At 37.4% G+C, this 21,796-nt stretch overlaps 1 protein-coding gene across 2 annotated transcripts; it reads right to left on the bottom strand.

Annotated features, from left to right (window-relative positions):
* Positions 1-1,731: 1,731 nt before the first annotated feature.
* On the bottom strand, positions 1,732-19,548 carry PLK4 (polo like kinase 4). Of its 2 annotated transcripts, XM_037129946.2 has the most exons (16): positions 19,292-19,548; positions 18,563-18,658; positions 17,739-17,834; positions 17,545-17,659; positions 13,691-14,717; positions 12,590-12,690; positions 10,473-10,840; positions 9,550-9,654; positions 9,090-9,192; positions 7,868-8,017; positions 7,162-7,295; positions 6,978-7,069; positions 6,701-6,833; positions 5,565-5,705; positions 4,041-4,147; positions 1,732-2,328 (listed from the first exon to the last, which is right to left on the bottom strand). In XM_037129946.2, exons 1-16 carry the CDS (start codon positions 19,319-19,321, stop codon positions 2,226-2,228), a joined length of 2,901 nt encoding a protein of 966 aa, XP_036985841.2. In that variant the 5' UTR covers positions 19,322-19,548; the 3' UTR covers positions 1,732-2,225. The 2 variants fall into 2 exon arrangements, with proteins under 2 accessions (XP_036985841.2, XP_053514716.1); XM_053658741.1 differs by lacking the exon at positions 19,292-19,548 and having other exon boundaries at positions 17,739-17,830; positions 18,563-18,648.
* Positions 19,549-21,796: the final 2,248 nt, after the last annotated feature.

Genomic DNA, 21,796 nt, shown 5'->3' with positions numbered 1-21,796 from the left:
GAGTCTTGCCAAGGGACAGCCAAATAAAGGGACTTCTATTGGCCAAAAATAGAGCAGTTAAAGCACTGACAATAATATGTGTCATTTATTTAAACACATCAAGTGCGTAAAATCTCAGTTCATAATACTACTAAAAATAAACTCCTTGGTCACCTTTGGAGGTTGCCAGAGCTTTAATTCTTTATTCTGGAAACTAGAAAATAAAGACTCAAGCATCTATTCTGCCTTTCCTGTACCTAAACTTCAGGGTAGTCAAATATTGATGAGTTCTTTCTTATAGAGTAATCCAAGCTAATAACTACAAATGGAGTAACAATTAGGCAAACATCTATTTAGCAACCCTTAGTGAAATGGCAGCTTCGGGCAAACAATCATGAACGAATGCTAAAAACTAGGTGCGAAATGAGTGAGGAACTTTCTAAAGGAGGGATGAGCCCCTGAGCCCATTGGGCATTCTTAGCATTAAAAGCGGGTGAGCACCACGCGGCTCCAGGTCGACACAGCACAGAGCAGGCGGACGTGTGCGGTTGTGAGTACTGTCCTAGCCGTACTCCTGGACACACTACCTATTGATACACAACCACCGTACTCCTCTCCTGAAGAAAATTGGTAAAGAGAATCAATGGGATTAAAGGCAGGAAAGAAAAAAGAAAACTGAGGTAGAAAGCACAAAGTAAGCTAGTAGACATCAATGTAATAGAAATGCAATGTCAAACAGTAAAATAAAAAATGACAATTCAAACAAGGTTATTAGATTGAATTAAAAGACAAAATTTAGCTTTATGTTACGTATTAGAGAAATACCTGAAACATTAAGACCAAAGGATATTGTAAAATATATACCTACTTAAATTCTGTCAAAGCAAAATATTTGAGTTTTTAGCCTTCAAAATTTAGCTAGGAATTCTTTTAATTATTTCCATTTTTAAAGGGAAACTCTTACTTCTGCTGTTTTTTTCCCCTAAGAGAAAGGCCTATATAATTTTCTTCACCAAAGTTGGGTTAGCAATGTATTAATACATGTTAATTCTAATAGGTACTGCCAAATATCTATTAGATGATCATTTACACTCTAATCAACAACATATGAGAATGCCCTCATTTATTATTTTAATCTATCTTCGACAAAAGGATATAACTTTGTTTTAATTTTGCATTTCTTGAACTATAAATGTTGAGCACGTATCCTTTGGAGTCACTATAAGGATTTCCTTTGTGAATCACCTGTTCGTATCATTTGTCCATATTTCTGCTGGGTTATTCATCATTTTTTTATTAATGTTAATTTGCAATTTATGTTGAAAACTACTTTTCTCATTGCCTCAGGTAAAAAGCTTCAAAACAGTGTTGAATAAATGGGTCATTGGGTATTCCTATCAACTTCCCGGGATTGCCTTCACAATTTCTCTGATTATAAAAATCAGCAGGAAACATTAAACAGTCTATATCATATTTAAGCATGACTGTCCCACTATCAAGCATTCCTTGTTACTTAACTGCATTAAGTTCTTCAGTGTTAAAATACAGACATATTTTCAGGAAGGGGTAGAAAAACTATTTACCATCTGCAAAATTAATTTTTAAAATTTAATTGGCTCCTCCTAAACAAAGAGGTAACAAAATTTAATAACAAGTTTACTAGTAACTTATTTTACAATAAGTAATTGAACAAATCAAAAGCTGAAGTAACATCACAGTATTTATTATCACTTTTATATAAAATGCATCAGCAGAAATGCTTCACCAGAAACTGGTACTACAAAAATAAATATAAAAACAAATATACATCTTTACATATGTTACTTATAACATAAATACACATTATTTACATGTTCAAAAATTTAAAAACTCCATGTTTTGTTCATGATTCAACATGTCTGAGAAGTAGGGAAAACAATGAAAGCACAAATATACCACGTACCATTTATATTTTTGCTTTTAAAAGACTGTTCAATACAAATATATGAACACAGTACGTTTCAGGGTATATGTGTTAAGAGCAAAGTTAGGTGTCCTGTTTTAATCGATGACCACTACATTCTGTAAGTGACTGAGGTTTCCTTCTGCTTTGCTCTCTCATTGGAATGCATCCACTATGGTACAGATTAAAATTCTCTTATGTAGAGAGGCTTTCTGAAGAAGTTATTTTAAATAAGAAAAAGTCACTTTCCTTGAAAGCCAATAAAAACATTATTTATTAAACATTTATCTAAAAGGAGCTTTAATCAGTGAAAACTAGAAGTTGGATTAGAAAACATCAAAAGGATGGAAGAAAGACACTGTAATTTCTGCTTGATGTATTCTGGTAATATTTCATTTTCTCCATATCTAAGTGAAGCAAAAGAAAAAAAGACAAAAACATTACTTAATTACTTAGTTCATACGAGAGTACCAAACTCACACTTTTCAGAAATTCAACTGGCAGAGGTATCTCAGGAAAATTATACAAAATTATTTATTGGAGTAGATACCTAAATCAAGTTAGGCATAACCAATTTGTTACCTTTCAAAATAGACTAAAATGTATTTAAATAGTAAAAAGAAACTGACTGAAAAACTTGAGCTGGCTTTATAATTTCTAAAGCAACTTGAAGATCTAGATTCCTCATTAAATTGCAGGTCTTAATCAAAGAAAAATAATAGGCTAAACAGGTATAAATACATTTCTATTCAAATTTTAAACAACTTCCAAATGACTATACCAAGTAAAATTGCACTTTTGTCTTTGGAACATGGGGGGATCCCAAAAACCCAGAATTTACTTATAAAAATTGTATATTTATTCTTTCTTGTTTAAACTTCAATCACCTTCAAAGAACTCTCCATTTGATGCAATACACCTGTCAAGACATTTCTCCCACTGCTCAAAGCAGTTTTAGAACTTGATGATTTTGATGCCTTTTAGTGTTTCTGCTGTTTTTTGTTTCATCTTTTCCACATGGGCAAAATGCTTTTCTTTGAAGACTTTTTTCATCAGGGGAAACAAAAAAGTTGCTTGGAGCAAGATAGGGTGAAATGGGTGGTTGGGGCATGAGGTCATGCTAAACACTCAGCAGGGTGTGGACAGATGCGCTGGCCATCACCCATCATGAAACAGGCAAAAGTGTTGAAGAGTCTTAAAAAAAAAAATTCACTGATGCTAGATGCAGCCTCTCCAAACAACACCAGCTGGTACACTGATACAGATGGGTTCCTAGCAGGGGAAGCCTGTACTACAAGGGGCCCACCCTACAGAAGATAATTCTATTTTGGGGGGGGTCCCCCTCATATATCTGCATCCTTCCACTTTCTGGAGCATCTGAAAGAGCTTACTAAAGAAAGCCCCAACTTCATGAGTAGTTCTTTAAATGATATCACTGTACGTGTACACATTTAAGGAAAAAAATCAGTTGGTAGATAACCACAAGTTGTATTTGTCTAATGTAACTCCTTCACAATAAGCACTTCTCACGTAGGATCCTGTTGTAATAGCACCATCATCACCCTACCTTTTCTAGAAGTCACTGTTTGAAATGTGGACACCAAGCCATGGCTTAATTGTGCTACTGCCTGACTCCTCATTTTTTTGCATGGTGTCTGGCACATATTTTCATACAGAATGAACATATACATTCAAAAACATGTTTCAACATCTAATTATATTAGATAAGAATACAGCCTTTCATTTGAGGGAAAAAAACTGGTTATCTCCTTTAAAAAATTCTAGCTTCTATGGTTTTTGACATAAATCGTTTAGGTATATTACTTTGAACTTAGAAGTTTATTTCTGAAAAGAGCCAACCAACCTGGTAAGGCTGTGGAATAAGGCTACAAAGAATCTTAACCACTTGGAATGGATTTTCCATAACAATTACCCTGCATTCATGTAGGTTACAGACTGCATTAAATAGACTATAAAAAAAACTCCTAAGAATAATTAACAGTTTAAACAACATAAGCATTGTCAAAGTGAAAACAGTAAGTTTACTAAATCATTATTTCAATGTACAGAGAAACTCAGAGCAAAGACCTGGACCTCAACCGGTGCTTTAAGAACTTACCTAGTTGTCTGACCGCTCGGTGATGTGTAACTGATAGAAGACACTCCTGCCTGCACGACCAGCTGGGACCCGTCATTAAACTGAACCCACACAGCTCCACTAGTTAACTAGAAAAATAGTAAGGGTCCGAAATCACTATAGAGGATTTTAGGTTTTAAAACATACTCATGTTTAACAGATTATAGTTTAAAAAAAGAAAACAGTGCCTCTCTCAGGAGCTGTGACGGCAGTAGAACTGAGAAAATGCATGTCTTTTTCAGACTATTCTTTTAATAGTTAGGGTTTTAGAATATTAAAATTTTTCTAAATGAATCCTGTTTCCCATTTCTTTCCATTAGGACATAGAAGTAGTGTTTTTTTTTTTTATTGTTGTTTTCCAATAGTATTGCTAACCAAGAAAAGATTTAGGAAATAACAAACGGGACACTTCTTAAATTAGGATTTCCCTCTATTCTTTGTTCTTAGGTGACAAGAACTTCTATTCTGCCGGAGGATCTCCTATCTTAGGTTTTAAACCTGTTCCTTTAGTCGCTGATATTTATGATGCGCCCTCCAGAGTACAGAGAAGGTGACAAGGACTCCGGAGCCAGAGACCTGGGTTTAAACCCACACTCTGCCTAGTAAGTAAGTAGGGCAGCACAAGCCAGTCAGCCACCAGGAGCCATACCTTAACTGTGTATCAACGAAGATAACATCAATGTGAGGTTTTATTTGAAAGAATAAGGAGACAATACATTGTAAATAGTCAGCAAGTGTTGAGTTCCCCTCCCTTTAGGCTGCACTGTGCTTCACTGGTAAAATAGCATGTGCTGTGCTCAAAAGCCCCCAAGCTTCAAGCGGTTAGACAGTGTACACATACACTTTCACAACTGAACCAAATTCTGTAAGTCTGAAACTCGAGGTGGATTTAACTTTCAAATGCAGAAATCCTCTTTGGCCAAATAAATGTTATTCTAGTAATAAAGATTACCAAGTTTCTAAATTTTAAAATGCCCTGCCCTGGCTGGTGTAGCTCAGTGGACTGAGCACGGGCCTGTGAAGCAAAGGGTCGCTGGTTTGATTCCCAGTCAGGGCACATGCCTGGGTTGCAGGCCAGGTCCCCAGTAGGGGACACATAAGAGGCAACCACACATGTTTCTCTCCCACTCTTTCTCCTTCCCTTCCCCACTCTCTAAAAATAAAAAAATAAAATATTAAAAAATAAAATAAAATAAAATGCCCTGAACATCATTCTAAAGTCCAAGCCATTAGCCATTATCATGACCTGTACTTTAAAAAGCAAAGGCAAAAACAGGCCACCCAAGCCCTGGCAGGCAATCTGTTATCAATATCTAAAGTTTTCCAACTGTCTATACATTAAAAATGTTTCAATTTTTAATAATACAACCAATGCCAAAAAAAAAAAAAGGTGTAAAAACTTTCCTGCAAAGAGAAATCTTTAATTTATATTTTTGGGTAATTGTATAATCACTGTGAAAACCAAAGAGATTCATGAGAAAATTCACTTTCCTATTAACTTCTCACCTGTGTAGCCCAACCAACATTCTTCACAAAAACGGATTTCAGAGGCTGTGCTGATTTAGGAAGACAGTCTTTTAGACCACCAGAAGGGGTGTTTGTCCCAGAAGCTGAAGCAGGAAAGCCAAGTCCTTCACTTGTAGCCATCTACGAACAGTAAAAGGAAGATATTATACCAAAGCATTATTAGAAGCCAACTGTAGCAAAAGTAGAAAATGATTACTTTTTTAAATGTTCATATATATTTTATCTATTTTTAGAGAGAGGGGAATGGACGGAGAAAGACATGGAGAGAAATACCAATGTGTGGTTGCCTTTCAAGCACCCCGCCCCCGCACCGCCACTGGGGACCTGGCCTGCAACCCAGGCATGTGTCCAGATTGGGAATCGAACCAGTGACCCTTTGGTTCGCAGGCCGGCACTCAATCCACTGAGCCACACCAGCCAGGGCAAATGACTGGATGTTTTATTAGCTTCCATAAGGTTTTTAAACAACATTTTAAAATTAAAGCATGACCATATTATGAAAAAATCAGAAAAGCACAGATGAGAAAAATACAGAGAAAAAAAAATCACACAACTGCTGTTTTCATTTTGGTATGTATCTTTTCCTTTTTCTCCAAGGTACAATTTTTCACAGCTGCAACTGCGGTATGTATGTGTGCATGTGTGTGAGTACACACACATCTATTTAACCATGAGCCTATTATAGATATAAAGGTAGTTAATGATTCTTTACAAGGAAAAATGAAACAACAATATTTAATTTAATATATTTAGCTTTTTCCCAAGGGGAACACAGGTTAGGCTGTTTAAGGTAACATTTAAAGTAAGACCTGAATGATGAAAATGAATTAGCCATTGAGGGGTCACAGAAGAGTTCCCGGTCACGTGAACAGCATGTGAAAAGGCTCTTGAGAGCCTGACCTATATCATCAAATCAGAAGCAGGCTTCTGAGGCTCAGACACAGAAAGCATGGGGTGAGGTAGATCAGTCTGAGGCTGGAAAAGTAGGTAGGTGAGACTACAGTATGTAAGGTATATATGGAAGGCGATAAAGGAGTTTTAACTGGACATCAAGGGCATCAGGCAATCACTGAAGGGCTGTAGGGACAGAAGGGACATATATTTACAACACTTACAGAAGGATTAAGTGCTAGTGCCTGGTTCGGAGAAGCAGCATTACTGACCATCATTCTACTCATCGGGTAGTTCGGATCCTTAGGAGGAGGGGGAGCTGACAAGGCCTGAGGTGAGCTGGTGCTGCTCGGTTTTCTGCAGGAGGAAGAAATGTCCAAGCATATTCCTTTAAAGTTTAGTTTACAGTAAGGTAAAGAAGGTTTATATTGTAAACACCAAACTTTTAAAAAACATTTCCTATACATTTTAGCCATATTTAAAACATTGTCAAGCATTTACCTTCCGATGATTATTGGGAAAAAGGAAGCACTTCCACTTCTCTTCTCCTCTTCCGAAATGATGGATTCCAGCGCTAAACAAACACGATGGCCCTATTTGAAAAGAAGAGTGCCTTCCGTCATTACTTCCCCTGTCATTTGTCATCACTATTATTTGGTATGAAACCCTGTAAGCAGGTACATACCTCATCAGCATGGTCCATATACATTTTTATTTCCTTTCTCAAGCTATTAATTTCACTTTCACCCTTTAAGGTGTAAGATTTCCCAGTCTTTTCAATCACATGAATCAAAGCTTCTGTTTTATGTATCTTTGCTCCTTAAAAAAGAAGAAAAGTATTCTTTTCACATTTTAAAAAATATTCCTAGGTTTACATTCATTACTATACCAGTATGTAAAGGCTTCTAGATCACAGTATCATTTATATTCACTTACTGACCATTAATAAAATGAGGTTCACAAAGTATTCAGTAAATACAGGGCATCCAGTTTTCTTTCTTGCATACAGCTAGCTTAAGTCTCAAACATTTACAATATTTTTAAAAAACCACTTCTCTCATACAAAAACACAATTGAAGGACAGCTATAATTATATGTATACTGTGTAAGTTTATGTGTAAGCATCCCTTAAAGAAGGGAGCTTTACATATTAAATAGTAAATCAATTTTATAGAATAGATTTAAAAAATAAGATTCTCTGGTTCAATCCCATCCCTTTAAACCTTCATAATTCTCATAGTTTTGTATGTGTCCATTTGAGTTTCTCAACTCACATATATAATATGCGTGTATACTGCTTTTAAAATCTTGTTGCCTTGAATTTTAAAACTCCACAACTATTAAATTATAAACTAAAGAGAAAAAAATTACCGTTTTAAAATGGTTCTTACCATCATAAAACCAAACTTCAAAGTCAGCACCAGGGGAATTCTCCATTAAGACACATTTAGCATATCTTGTAAAATAAGTGATTTTAGGAGATTTAGATCTTACAAGCTGTACAAATCTGGAAGCATACTGATATTTTCGCCAGTACTTTTCTAGGAAAAAAGAAGTTACATATCATAAGAGAATAAAATGCTGACTTGGCATATAAATTACATAAAAGTTTAGTATTTCTATTGTGCCTCAAAAATGCAAGTTGATAGGTTTGTAATCCTGGTACCAAGAAAAAAACAATTTTAGAACATAATTCTATCATTTCAATAAAAACTAAAGATAGTATAATAAAGTTTCCAAGAAATATATATAACAAAATCTGATGAGTAGTATTATGATTATTTAAAAAATCTCTTCCACTCACCTCCTTATAATAACTAAGGTAATAATTTCAGGAAAGTTTTATAAGTGAAATGAAAAGACATCTACCTGAGATATCAGGACCAAGTCATTTCCAAAAAAAGAAATACAGCCCTTTTTTATGTTAATAAGACATAGTTTTATGGTCCTACCTTACACAAGTAAATTTTTGCAATTCCTTATAACTGCTGTCATTTATCTATCTGTTTTGATATTTTATAAAGGTTTTATCTACTTATTTACAGAGGGGGGAAGGCAGGGAAAAAGAAAGGAAGAGAAACGTCAGTGTGTGGTTGCCTCTCAGGCGGCCCACACTGGGGACCTGGCCCACAACCTAGGCATGTGCCCTGACTGGGAATCAAATCGTCAACCCCTAGGTTCACAGGGTGGTGCTCAATCCACTGAGCCACACAGCAAGGGCTGTTTTGCTGTCTAATAGAGATATATGACACAGGTTTTCTTGTTTGTTTCTAATTGTCAAGTAAGTGAAGTCTTACTATTCAGTAATTAATTCCTCAGTCCATGTCTAAGAGCTGAACTAGAAGGCAAATTTGCAAATATAAATGATCATTTATGTAGCACAGCCATAATTTCAAAGGTCAAAAACTAGATACTACGTGTTGAATTTTTAACATGACTCAAAACAAATATTACAGTTAGTTTCTACCATTACAACACAGAACAGGAATAACTACTGGAGTAGTGAGGCACACCCCATTTCACCAGATATTTACAACCTACGATAACTGCATATACAGAGTTTGTACATAGGAAGTCCGTTATCTAAATTTGTCCCCTGGTAAATTTACCTACCTGGTAAATTGTCAAAGCTGTACCTACTGATGTTATCAGTAGGTGATGGCGGTCTATCGGCAAGAGGAAAACCTCTTCCATCATATGGATAATAAACAGTGATCTGTCAAAAAAATTTTTTAACAATTCTAATTACATGCCATTAAATTAGAATACTATATTTTGTTACTAAAATTTTGAAGAGTTCACATGTAATATTAAATATTATTTTACAGAAAATGCTAAATATGCTCTAAAAGTAAGTTTTTTTCTTTTTAATCTTAAGCCTAAAGTTTAGATTTGTTACTAGTTATAATTATTTTTAAATCCACACAAATTTATCTAAATATGTGTAGTATCCTGTTTCAGTGTCTGAATTCCAGAAGTACTACCACTATCAGAAAAACTGATTTAAAAATATTTAAGCCATCATTATAGAAGGAAGTGAAAGGCTAAATGCTCGAGTGACAAAGCACATTACCATATTCCCGTCACTAGATATATGAAGGACTTCTTTCACATATTCCTGAGATGAATGCTCCTTTAGAAGCTCCACACATACGTCCTCCGAATCAAGTATGCTCACCTACAAACAAATCCAACATCAGTAAGAACTCATTTACTAGAATACCTCTGACATATGTAATACTTAAGACAAAAGTACTTAACCATGGCAGAAATACAAGTCAAAGGCAAAATAAAACAGCTGCTTCACTGCAACAGTCTGGACCACAGGAGTATTTGAGCTCAACTATGAAACACGAGGAGTGCCGGGAAGGAGGTATAATGAAGTGTGAATGATAACCAATGAGCAGAAAGGAAGCAGAAGGCAGGGTGGAGAAAAAGGACTTTGAAAAGACAATAGTATGCCAAACAAAGGCAAGACTGGGTGAAATGGAAAACAGGATGAGGGTAAAATTAACAAATAAAAATCACTGTTTTCAAATCACACATGACATTTATTTAAACTCTGAACTTCATTTTTGTGCATACTCCTTTTCTTTTAAATAGTTTCAGATGTTTAAAAAGTATATTTTTCTAGTATACCTTTTTGCGTCTGGATTATATGTTAAACAAAAGCAAAAGGTAACACTAAAGATCACTTTTAGTGACTGGAATTGTGAATACATATTTAACACAGTAATTGACCAGTACTTTTTGCAAATTTTGTATCAATAATTTAAAATTCAAAATGTATCAGTATCAAGTCACAATTTTTAAAGTAGAAGGAAACAAGAGCCATTATCCCATAAACACTCAGCCTATTTTCTTTGAAATGAGCTTATTACTCGTATCGAAAGTAAAGGAACATTATAGGGAACCAAAAAAAAATCATATTTGATACCAAAAACCTATTAACACAAGGAAACCTCACACAGTAACTTTGCAAGACAGCAGACATACCACAGCCTTTTTGGTTTTCTGGCGGATTGGTTTTAACCTGTGAGCTGTCAAAGGAGACGCAATGCTTCGTAAGGTATGTTTCTGATAACCCAGTGGGGGCTCGAAAACCCTTGTCTTGCTTTGTTCAGAAACAGGTTCGAAGCCCAGAACAGGCTCTTGCTGAGTTATCTCCGGTTTACTTTGAAATGCAGTCATGTACTTCCCAGGACTCAGCTGTGGTGCAGAAGGTGCATTATTGGGAGCATCAGGGCTCTTTCTGGCTCTTGTACCAGCCCAGGCATTTCTCGATGTGTCCTGAGAATCTGGATGGCCCGGGAAATTTCTGTTTGGGGTAATGCTGTTGTGCTCAGTAGTTTCCCTTAAATGAGCTGTAATATATACAGAATAAATGAGTGGAATAATGAAAAAGCCAAGCCTACACAAACAATGTCCTATTGCTTATAATAGATATTTTTTTGAGGAAAAAAAGAAATTGGCAAAAAAACCCCAGCACATTATTTCTCTAAGAAATAAGCAGTCTAAGATATAACATAATAAAATAGCAACTTTAAAGGATATTTTAAGCCATAATGCAAAGGAATAATACCTTTAGTATTCTTAACACTAAGAAGGAAATATATTATTACGGAATTAATTTTTCAGTGAAAGTAATTTTTTAGTCAAACTAGTCATTCTAGAGTCACTACTAATTCTGAAGCCACTGCCAATGCTGCAATAAATACAGAAATGGGAGGATTTCCCAGGCAATCATTCTATATAATATGCAAATGTATTCTCTTTAAGCTCTCTATTCCATCCTTATTAAAAGCAAAAAACACAATATATAAAATAGCTTTAAAGTTAATATTTAATATCACAAATGTATTTGCATCCACATTTTTTAAAAGTTCTTATTGAACTTTACCCATTTACATTCCAGTTTTAACATTCACATGAAAACATTATTTTTTAAAGCTCTTAAAAATGATTACATGACATAAAATGCAGTAAGACAATTTTTCAAATGCTAAGCTCTAGAAATTTATACGGCAATTTTTCCCTTAATTGCTTTTTAGTGCTCTGTTGCCCTCTACTCCCATTATGACAGAAATATTTTATAACAAATATTGTACTTTAAAATTGCAGCAGACTACTAGATTATAAATATAATGACAATCTCAGATAGGTCATCTCAGAAATGTCCATGCTCCCAAATAAAAATATCTATAAATGCAATAAGAGGTTACCTGCAAGATTAAGTATCTGCACTTTTATGGTTTAAAAAACATAAACTTGAATTATTATCTTCAACAAATATCATAAAAAGTTAATTCTCTTGGGCTCTTGAAAATATCATACATTTCAAAAGAAAGAAAAAAATAGACTCTTCAGGTGACACACCTCTCTGCTTAAATTACAGCCATATTGTGCACTCTTTGTGTGAGGTAATATAATGCTTAGTAAAAAATAATCCCCTCCTTCCCATATGTTTCACTTCTATCCTCTTATTTACATCATTATTTTCCAACCTATCATCTGTGCATCTGTCAAGTTCATTAAGGAGGATGTTTAACTTTCAGCTCGCTCTCTAAGAAAATAATGACTTGGACGACAGCTGTTTAAAAGGCTTTAGGTTTTTAGTAGGTGTGTAAATGGGTGTACGTGAGGTCCCACGAGTAGCCATGATGTCCACATCAGCTTCTTCAAAATATGGCACCTGCTGATTGGTTTACAAGCACTGACAGCAGGTGCTTACTGCAGAGAGGCTGCAAGGACAGAGGGGTTGAGAGTGAAGTCTCTGAGCCAGACACCTGGGTGGGAACCCTTCTCCTATCTCCTCTATGTGCAGTGTAGTTCAGCAAATTATTCCCTGTGCACGATTTCCTCATCCTTCCTAAGACGGGGCTAACAATCATACCATCCTTATACATTTTGTGAGAAGTTAATAATATATGGTAAGCATTAAGAATAGTGGCTGACACAGTAAATACTCAAAATGTGTTAATAGTTATTATTAACTATTATTGCAACATAGTTTATTGAAAATGCATATTTTAAAGAAAACAAATTGAAATGGGCAATGCTTACTAAGTATCCGTGTCATTAATTTTTTACCTAATAGTTTCTTTAAAACTCACCATTTTTTTGCAGATTTCCAAACCACTGTTGCACTATTTCAGGCTGAGATGTCTGGTCTGGAAATGGAAAAGGGGTTTTTCCTGGACAAGGATGACTGGACCTAAACAAATAAAAAAAATATTCATATAAACTAATAAAAAATCATCAGGTAATAACTTTTTAAGATAAAATTTTAAGAAGGGAGATTTCTTATTTGAATATCTGAAAGTTTAAAGTAACTGTAGAAACCAATATTTGCCTAACTGAATTGTTTCTAAGAAGCTCACCTCCTGTGCCAAAGTCCACACAGTACTATGACAATGTTTCTATATGGCTACTGCCCTCTTAGAATTTAAGCATAAAAATAAAAAATCAGAAAAAAAATAAAACATTACAAACCTAGTGTTTACTACACTAGTTGTTACTACAAAACTAGCCTTTATGTGAGCAGTCAATAAAGCAAATACTTATCACTAATTCAGCTTCCCTCTTTCTCTACATGTCTATTTATAATTACTATCACAGTACTTTAGAGACCAAACATGTTTAATATAATAATTACTATCATAGTACTTTAGAGACCAAACATGTTTAATAGATGATATTTGCACTGGAGACCTGCTTTATATAAAAAAATAACTAAAAATCCCCAAGTATTAAACACACTCTACAAACATATTCATGGGCACATGTACTCATATTAAGAGATTCTTAGCCCTGGCTGGCGTAGCTCAGTGGATTGAGCACGGGCCTGTGAACCAGAGTATCGCGGTTCGATTCCCAGTCAGGGCACATGCCTGGGTTGCAGGCCAGTTCCCAGCAGGGGACCCATGAGAGGCAACCATACATTGATATTTCTCTCCCACTCTTTCTCTTTCCCTTCCCCTCTCTCGAAAAATAAATAAATAAAATATTAAAAAAAAAAAAAGAGATTCTTAAACACAACTCAAAATCATCATTCTGATTCTCTTCCTACTAAGAAATATAAATCATAGTAAAGATGTGCCCCAGGAATATCTGATACTGTTAGAAAAAGGTAAATCTCCTTAGAAGTAGCTTCATTATTGATACTAATAATGTTTATTGAAAAAGTAAAATACTTTTGATAGAATTATTCTTACAGTGCTTGATCGTTATCAGGTCTATCCAAAGACCCAGAACTACTGGATGTCTTTTCTTTAAAGAAGTGAAAAATATTGACATTGCTATTTATAGGCGAGTATCTTTCTTCATTTTCATCTCCTCCGGATCTTTTGGGTTTTGAAAGCATTTCTGCTGAGTGACATCGTTCCATCGTGTATGTGTTTGCTCGAGATTGACTATCAGAAGTGCCAGATCTATCAGAGGAGTGGGCTCTGCGAAGGTATCGAGAACGTGGCCTTTCTTCCGCATCTTGGATTACTCTTCCCCTTCCACTATTACTGGTTTCTTGTTCTTGATTTCCCCATTGGGTATAAAAACTGCTTCCATCTCCTGAAGAAGAAAAGTCACTTGAATTCTTATTCTTTGGAAATACAGTCATTTTATTTGGGAGTGGCTGACCAATCAGAAGTCTTCTTCTGTCAAACAAACTACCACTCACACTGGTACTGGAAGAAGTTGTCATTGCAGTGGAGATTGTGGCGTGTCCGCTATCAATGGAATCTTCTACAGTTCCTACATCCTTACTTTTTGTGGAAGAATTGTGGGACATAAAAGGATGGTCTAATACTGAAGACAGACTTAGGCGATCTGCTGGATTTCTACGAAGTAACTGGTGAATAAGGTCCTTGGCTTCTCTTGACAAAAAAGTTGGCATTTCATAATCTGCCAGCACTACTTTATTTAATGTGTTCTTGACCGTGTCAGTGTCAAAAGGTGGTCTCCCAATCAGTAACGTATAAAACATACACCCCAGGGACCAAATGTCAGATTCAAGTCCATGTGCGCTTCGAGTTGCAATTTCTGGTGAAATGTAATTAGGAGTTCCACATAACGTATAGTGCTTTTCATGTGGCATTTTCAGTTGAGTTGCCAGCCCAAAGTCGGCAATCTTGATGTTCATATTACGGGTGAGCAAGAGGTTAGAAAGTGTGAGGTCCCGGTGAAGTATACCATGAGAATGGAGATACAACATTCCTGTGATGATCTGGTGCATGAAGTGCCGAGCTGTTAGAAGGCAAAACATAAAACCTATGTTTCAGAACATCTGGAAAATTCATTATTTGGGACACATCATGAAACTCAGTACACATGCCAGAGTATTACAATTAGAACACTGGCTTGCGGCTTAGTTTGGACCAACCAAAATAACACTGATAAGTTCATAATACTCTATAATTCCCCTTTTAATTAATCCTTGTCCTTTCTAACTGATGAATTTCCCATATACACTTCAGCAAAACTTAATTTTATCAGCATTTGGAAGTAAATAGAGTAGGTTACCCAGAAGTCTCTAGCAATTAAGAGAAAATATGTTATAACTGAACAAACAATTCCTAAATACATTCTAATTGTTTTTTAAAAAACAAGCTAAAGCTCTTCTGATGTCCCCCAAACAAACCCTCTGAAAAGCAATCACTACTAAGAGTTTGTATATATTTTTATAGTTTTTCTTGTGTGTTTACATATGTTTAAATCTACACAAATTGTAATAATTGCTTTTCAAGTATAAAAATGGTATAAAAATATATATATACCAGTAGTTTCATTACTTTCTCCCCCACTTCATATTATTTCTTGGAGGTATTTCTGTCAGCACACCTACTTCATTTTACTTAATTGCTACTGATGAAAATCTGGGTCATTCTGGTACTCTTGAGGTTACAAAAAAACAGACCAATCAAATTCTTGTACATGTTTGTTTTCTCATGCATATTATCGGGTACTTTTCTATGGTAAATTCAAGAAGCAGAATCACTGGATTGAAGGATTAAAATTTAGTATTTTAATACCTTGCCAAACTGCTCTCTAAAAAAGGCTATATTTTTATGCACTTCCTTGTCAATATTAGGTATTCTCAATCTAATGAGTAAAAAAAAATGGTACTGTTTATTTAAGGTGGCATTCTTATGATTACTTGTGAGGGCATCTTTCACATTTATTGGCCATTTGTATTTTCTATCTCCTGTCCATTTTCCTATTCAATTATCTCTTTATCTCTTTTTTAGGCATGACAAATATTTTTAAAGATTTTATTTGTTTATTCAGAGAGAACAGAAGGTAGAAAGAGAGAGAAAGAAACATCAATGTGAGAGAGAAACATTGATTGGTGCCCCTTCCACACATCCCAACAGGGGACCAGGCCGCAACCCAGGCATGTACCCTGATCAGGAATCGAACCAGCTTCCTTTTGCTTTTCAGGACAATGCCCAATCAACTGAGCCTCGCTGGCCAGGGCAGATACGACTTATATTTTTAATATTCAGTTGTCAGCCATACATTTTACAAATATTTTCTTCCTTTGTCTTTTAAACTTGTTAGCCGTCTTGTCATACCCATTCTTAAGTAAATTAATAATTCTTTTCCTTTATTGCTTTGAAGCTTTGTCTTATTTATAAAGTTATCAATAATAAAGATATATTATTAAAGAAACACTATAATCACCACGAATACTTATATGGATTTATTTACAACTTTTATTATGTTCTTATTTTAAGTCAAAGGATATGAACATTTCTTTTTCTATTTTTATCCTCACCCAAGGACATGCTTATTGATTTTTAGAGAGAAGGGAAAGGGGGGGGAGGGGCAGACTGGGAGAGAAACATGGATAGGCTGCTTCTCATATGCGCCCCTACTGGGCACTGAACCCACAACCTAGACATTTGCCCTGACTGGGAATTGAACCTGCGATCTCTAGGTTTACAGTGTCGTGCTCCAACCAACTGAGCCACACTGGTCAGGACAATATGAACATTTCCATAACTCCTAATAGAGATGATCAAATTGTTTTCCAAGCGGGTTATATAGATTTGAAAGTAGAAAGTCTATCAGCAACCACCTTTCTTAGCTTGCCTGCAATCTCAGCAGGACAAGATAAACTGAAAACAATCTTCCGTGAAATGTTCTATGGACCTTACTTACACTTGAGCCTGAACTGAACTGCAGGAAGTTATTTATAAGAAACTGGGGAAGTTGGAACCGACTATGTATTTGATAACAAGTAATCATTAGGTGTGGTATTAACTTTGTGGTTAATTTTTTTAAAAAGCCTGTATCTTTTAAAGATATATGCCAAAATATCTATATGTAAAAAGGAGTCTATGATTTAACTTCGAAATACTCTGCTGGGGGAATAAGGATACAAATGAAACAATTTGACCATGAGTTGACAGTTTTGAAAGCTTAGTGGTTTAACTTCATGGGGGTTCATTATATTACTTGACCTATTTATGGTTGACATTTTCTATTGTAAATCATTTTGATAGTTATTTGTGCTTGAATTAGAAACTATTTTATTTTTTTAAAGATTTTATTTTTTAATTTATTTTTAGATAGAGGGGAAGGGAGAAAGAGAGGGAGAGAAATATGAATCTGTGGTTCCCTCTTGTGCGCCCCAGGTCCAACTGGGGACCTGGCCCACAAAACAAGCCTGTGCCCTGACTGGGAATTAAACCATCAATCCTTTGGTTCACAGGCCAGCACTGAATCCACTGAGCCACACCAGCCAGGGCAGAAACTATTTTATAGTCATCAACAGCATTCTTAAGAGCTTCTTCCAGATTTGAAAGGATACCTCCTAAATTGTTACCCATTTAATTTAAAATGTAATTTCAGAGAAGATAATAACAAATTTCTCCTTTTACTTTACTCATGTAATATTTGCATATTTTATAAGAATTCATGGCTCCTATAATGGGGGCATCTCCTTCTGTAGCATAAAGTAATAATTAAAACTTTTATTATATATTACAAAACAGTACATTCTTCAAAACTACAAAAAGTAAAATTTATATCTACAAAAAAAAAGTTAAGAAAGAAAGAAGCAGCCTACCTTCGTTTTCTGAGAATGGCTTCCTTCTGTTCTTTAGATACCTGTTCATTTCTCCATTATGGCACATTTCTAATACTAGGTAAACATAATTGCTATCTTCAAAATAGTTATACAGCTGAAATGTAAAAGAACAGAATAAATTATAATGTACAAATTCAACATCCCTGGCAACTTTTATAAAATTTGTATTTTACCTCCAAGATAGAAGGATGTTTCAATTGGCAATGTATTTTCACTTCATTTTGGACTCTCTGTACCATTCCGGCTTTGTACATGGCTTTCTTATCTATCTAAAAAATAACATGAGAGTTTTACATGTTCATTATAAACTTTACACTGCGAAATTGTCAAAAGTTAACTTTGAAAAGAGAACATGCACTTTATTCTTAAGTCTTTTTATCTTTTTTTATAAGATCGATTTACTGTTGTCTATTTGCCCCTTGCACCTAGCAGATTACAAGGCAGAGTGGCCATTCAGAAGTTTGTCCAATGTATTCTAATACACTCTTCCAACTTACAGAATTTAATAGCACAGTTATTACATTTACAATAACAAAAATGTTGCCAAGCTTTAAAACAAAATTTCCCCTCCCTTCCCCTAGAGGTTTAGATAAGTGATTCCTAATCCCTCAGGTTACTCCTATTAGACTGACTTCTAACAAGAATAGTACTTAAGATTGTTACAGTGTACTACAGAACTATGCACAAGTGTATTCTTATTATCAAAAAGAAATCATTATTTGTTCTTTGATTTCTACGAATGACTCCAAGTATGTAAAACCAAAACAGATGCCAGTTCTACCAAACATTAATGAAGATAAAACACTTATTTAATCATGATCAATGATCTCCTAAAATATCCGTAATGCAACTGCTGGCATTGAAACTATTTTCTTCTGCCTAAGCAATGGGTTCTTTGCACCGTAATCAAAGACAAGGCTCGTAGGTAAGGAGTTTCTGTCATCGCAAGTAATGCACTTCTCAAAGAGAGGTGAGATATCGATAAATAGATTCTTACCATTTTGATTGCAACTTCCAAACCAGTGTGAATAGACTCAGCTCTGTAGACACCAGCAAATGATCCTTTACCAAGCAGATTTCCAACTTTAAAATCCTTTAAAATTAAAGAATATGTGTGATGACTCATGGTAATAGAAAGGAAGAAAGGGAGGAGCTGGAAAAGAAGATGAAATGGATGGAAAGGGGAATCTGCATTCACAATTTAAGCAGGTATTGCACCTCGATACAGCAGATGTCTGGGGTGGAAAACATGCTGACGCCTCGCGGGGATCCTGCGCTTCCAGGCTGGAGTCCAGATCGAGTGCCCTAAGTGATCTGGTTCCTCAACCTCAGTGCAGCCTCAGGACCCTCCTCCCACCGCCGGCCACCCGCTGCGAGCCAGCGGCTTGGCGGGGATCCCGCCGCAGCTCCCGCCGGAGGTAACCGCCATCCCCTTGGAGATACCCCGCTCCAGCGCGGCAGCTTAGGCGGGATCCCAGACAAGAAGCCTCAGAGCAGACAGACAGAAGGGCGGGGCTGTGAGAGACTCACCTGAGCCTCTAACCCCAGGCTCAGAGGGGCGGGCCGCTCCGCCCCCAAACAGCAGGGCCCCAGGCCGTTGGGGCCTTCATAAAGCACCGCAGCGACGCCCACCCCGCAGCCGTTAGCTTCGCAGGGGCCCCTGCGATCTCGAGTCCCGCCACTCCGACTCCCACCCGCCCGGCTGAGAACCGCAGAGTCTTTTCACCTCGATCCTTTCCCCGATGCAGGTCGCCATGTTTCCAGGCCCCGGCGTGGGCTCCCGGGCTCAGCTCCCTGCACGCAGTCCCTTCGAGGCAAGACTCCAAGCAGCCAGCAGTTCTTGGCGCCCATCAGGTTCGGCTCTCTAGGCCGCCGCTCCCGGCGACAACAGCACAGCCACCGAAAGGTCTCCCGGGCACCTTCCGAGGCCTGGGCGGTGCCTCCGCGCTCCCATTTTGAAAAACTCCCGCCGGTTGCAGTCCGGGCAGGGCCGGCGGTGACGTAACGACTCCAGTGGCTTCTCAGAGGCTGCGCCCGGGCGCGCACGCGCGATGGGGTCTCCTCGGCTGCCCTGCGGGTGTCCGAGCCTGCGGGCCGGAAGTGCTTGGCTGCCTGAAGCTGGACCTGCCAGTGCGGACACCCCTGCTCCGGGGAGACGGTGTGCCACTCGGGGAGGTGCTAATCTGACGTTTCTACCCGCTACTCACCCGAGGGTTGAAAAACTACGTCCAATTCTGTAATGGGCTTAAGACGATTTGAAAATTTTAAATGTTTAAACTTGACAGGACAGCACGTGTTGGTGGGGGGGGGGAACATTCCCTGGCTTAAACACCCTTTACACCTCTGTGTTACCCCTCGTTTTCATAACTGTAATGAATGTGTTCTCTCTTTTATTTTCGTATATTCTTAGGTATAATAATGCCATTTGTGCAACAACGTGAGCTGTCACATGTGTAACGATCCGTTTTGATGGAGAGAGACCTCTTGTGAGGGTGGGCTGAGCTGCTTGGTGCCGTGCGAAAAGTGTGATGCTCAGCCTACCCAACAAACGGAGAACCACAACACACACCTAGATCTTCTCTTTCTAAACATTGTTCACTTATCACTGTCTACCTACAAGCTGTAAAACAAAACAAGGCACTCCGGCCAGAGAAGTCAACTTTACTTCATTTCTGAAATCATTCCGAAAAGTTTATGTTATAATGATTGAGCAGTGGGTTCCAAAGTCAGTCTTCCGATTAGACTTGCTTTTGCTATTCAGTCTTCAGAAATACCCGAACTCACCACCACTGCAGGATTTTGAGTGGGGGATTGTTTATCCCTTATTCCATTAGGATCAGCTGGATCGATGGTTATACAGGCCACTAGTTCTGCATCTCGGTAACCTCATGTGACGAGGAATGGACTGAGGGGAAGACCTTGCTAGATTCTGTTGCTGCCTGCAATCGAGACCACCATGGCTGAAAGCAACGTCCCCTCCAAAGGTGAAAGTTTGGAGAGAAGTGGAATAGCTGCGGGTAAGGGGATGAGTAAATGTGGGTTATATAATGAGGGAAATCCAGTATTAACACCTGGGAAGAGGCTCGGAAGAAGAGGTGATATTGTCTCTTAGTTCAGTTATACCAGATGCCTGAAAGGATGAAGCCATATATTGCTGAGACCACGCCTGCTTTAGGAACCCCACGAGATCAAATGACGGCCTTCAAACCTGCCTGGCGTCACCCTGGGAGACATTTCCATGAGATGGACTAGATAGTTATTAAAGACAGAATGAGATTCTACTAGTATGCCACTTCTTTTGACTTAGGAGATGCTCTAAGGGAATCTGTGTTTGAAGATCAGGAGATGTGATTTATAAGAAATATATATTGGGTCATTCAGATGATGAAAATATACTCAGATATATCATATATATTTGGTTTTCGTCCACAGTTTCTGGCTCCCAGCTTCCAAAACTCTTGGAATTTTCTCAGTGATAGCTTAAAGGTGTCTGTTTATAAGAGGACTTTTGGACCACACCTAAGGATGGGGGTCGACTGCCAGAACTAACCGTGTGATTAGAAGGTTGGAACTTTCAGTCCTTCCCCCAGAGCTCCTGGGAGGGGAGAGATGAGGTTGAATCACTTGACAATGGCTAATGATTTTTATGTCATACCTATATAACGAAGTCTCCATAAAAACCCAGAAGGGCGGGGTTCAGAGAGCTCTTGGGTTGGTGACACATGGACATTTGGGAGAGTGGTGTGCCTGGACAGGGCGTGCCAGTGGCACACCCTTATGTCATGCCTTATGCATTTCTTCCACTGGCTGTTCTGTGAGCTGCTCTAGCAAATTAGGCCAAAAGAGGGAGTTGTGGGAACCTCTGATTTATAGCCAGTTGGTAAGACGTGTAGGTAAGGACTGAACTTTCTATAAAAGTTCACGGAGAGGGTTGTTAGAACCTCCACTTTATAACCAGGTTGTGGAAAGCACGGGCTGAGTTTGGTTTGCAAATGGCATCTGAAGTGGGACTGAGCCCTCAGCCTGCAGAATCTGATGCTGTCTCCAGGACGACAGTATTAGAATGGAGTCGAGTTATAGGATGCTCAGCTGGCAATATCAGACTATCACTTGGATGTGTAAAGCAGCACTCCTACCCTCTCCCTGGAAATTGGGCCCAGGAGCACAATATACTTGCATATCTACAATAAATCGCAAGTTGGCTGTGGTGTATAATGCTTTTTATATATTG

Source organism: Artibeus jamaicensis, unplaced genomic scaffold, assembly GCF_021234435.1.
Source record: "Artibeus jamaicensis isolate MK-2021 breed Jamaican fruit bat unplaced genomic scaffold, CSHL_Jam_final scaffold_537, whole genome shotgun sequence".
Lineage (NCBI taxonomy): Eukaryota > Metazoa > Chordata > Mammalia > Chiroptera > Phyllostomidae > Artibeus > Artibeus jamaicensis.
Note: the sequence above shows the minus strand (reverse complement) of the source record. Positions and strands in the feature narration are given on the sequence as shown.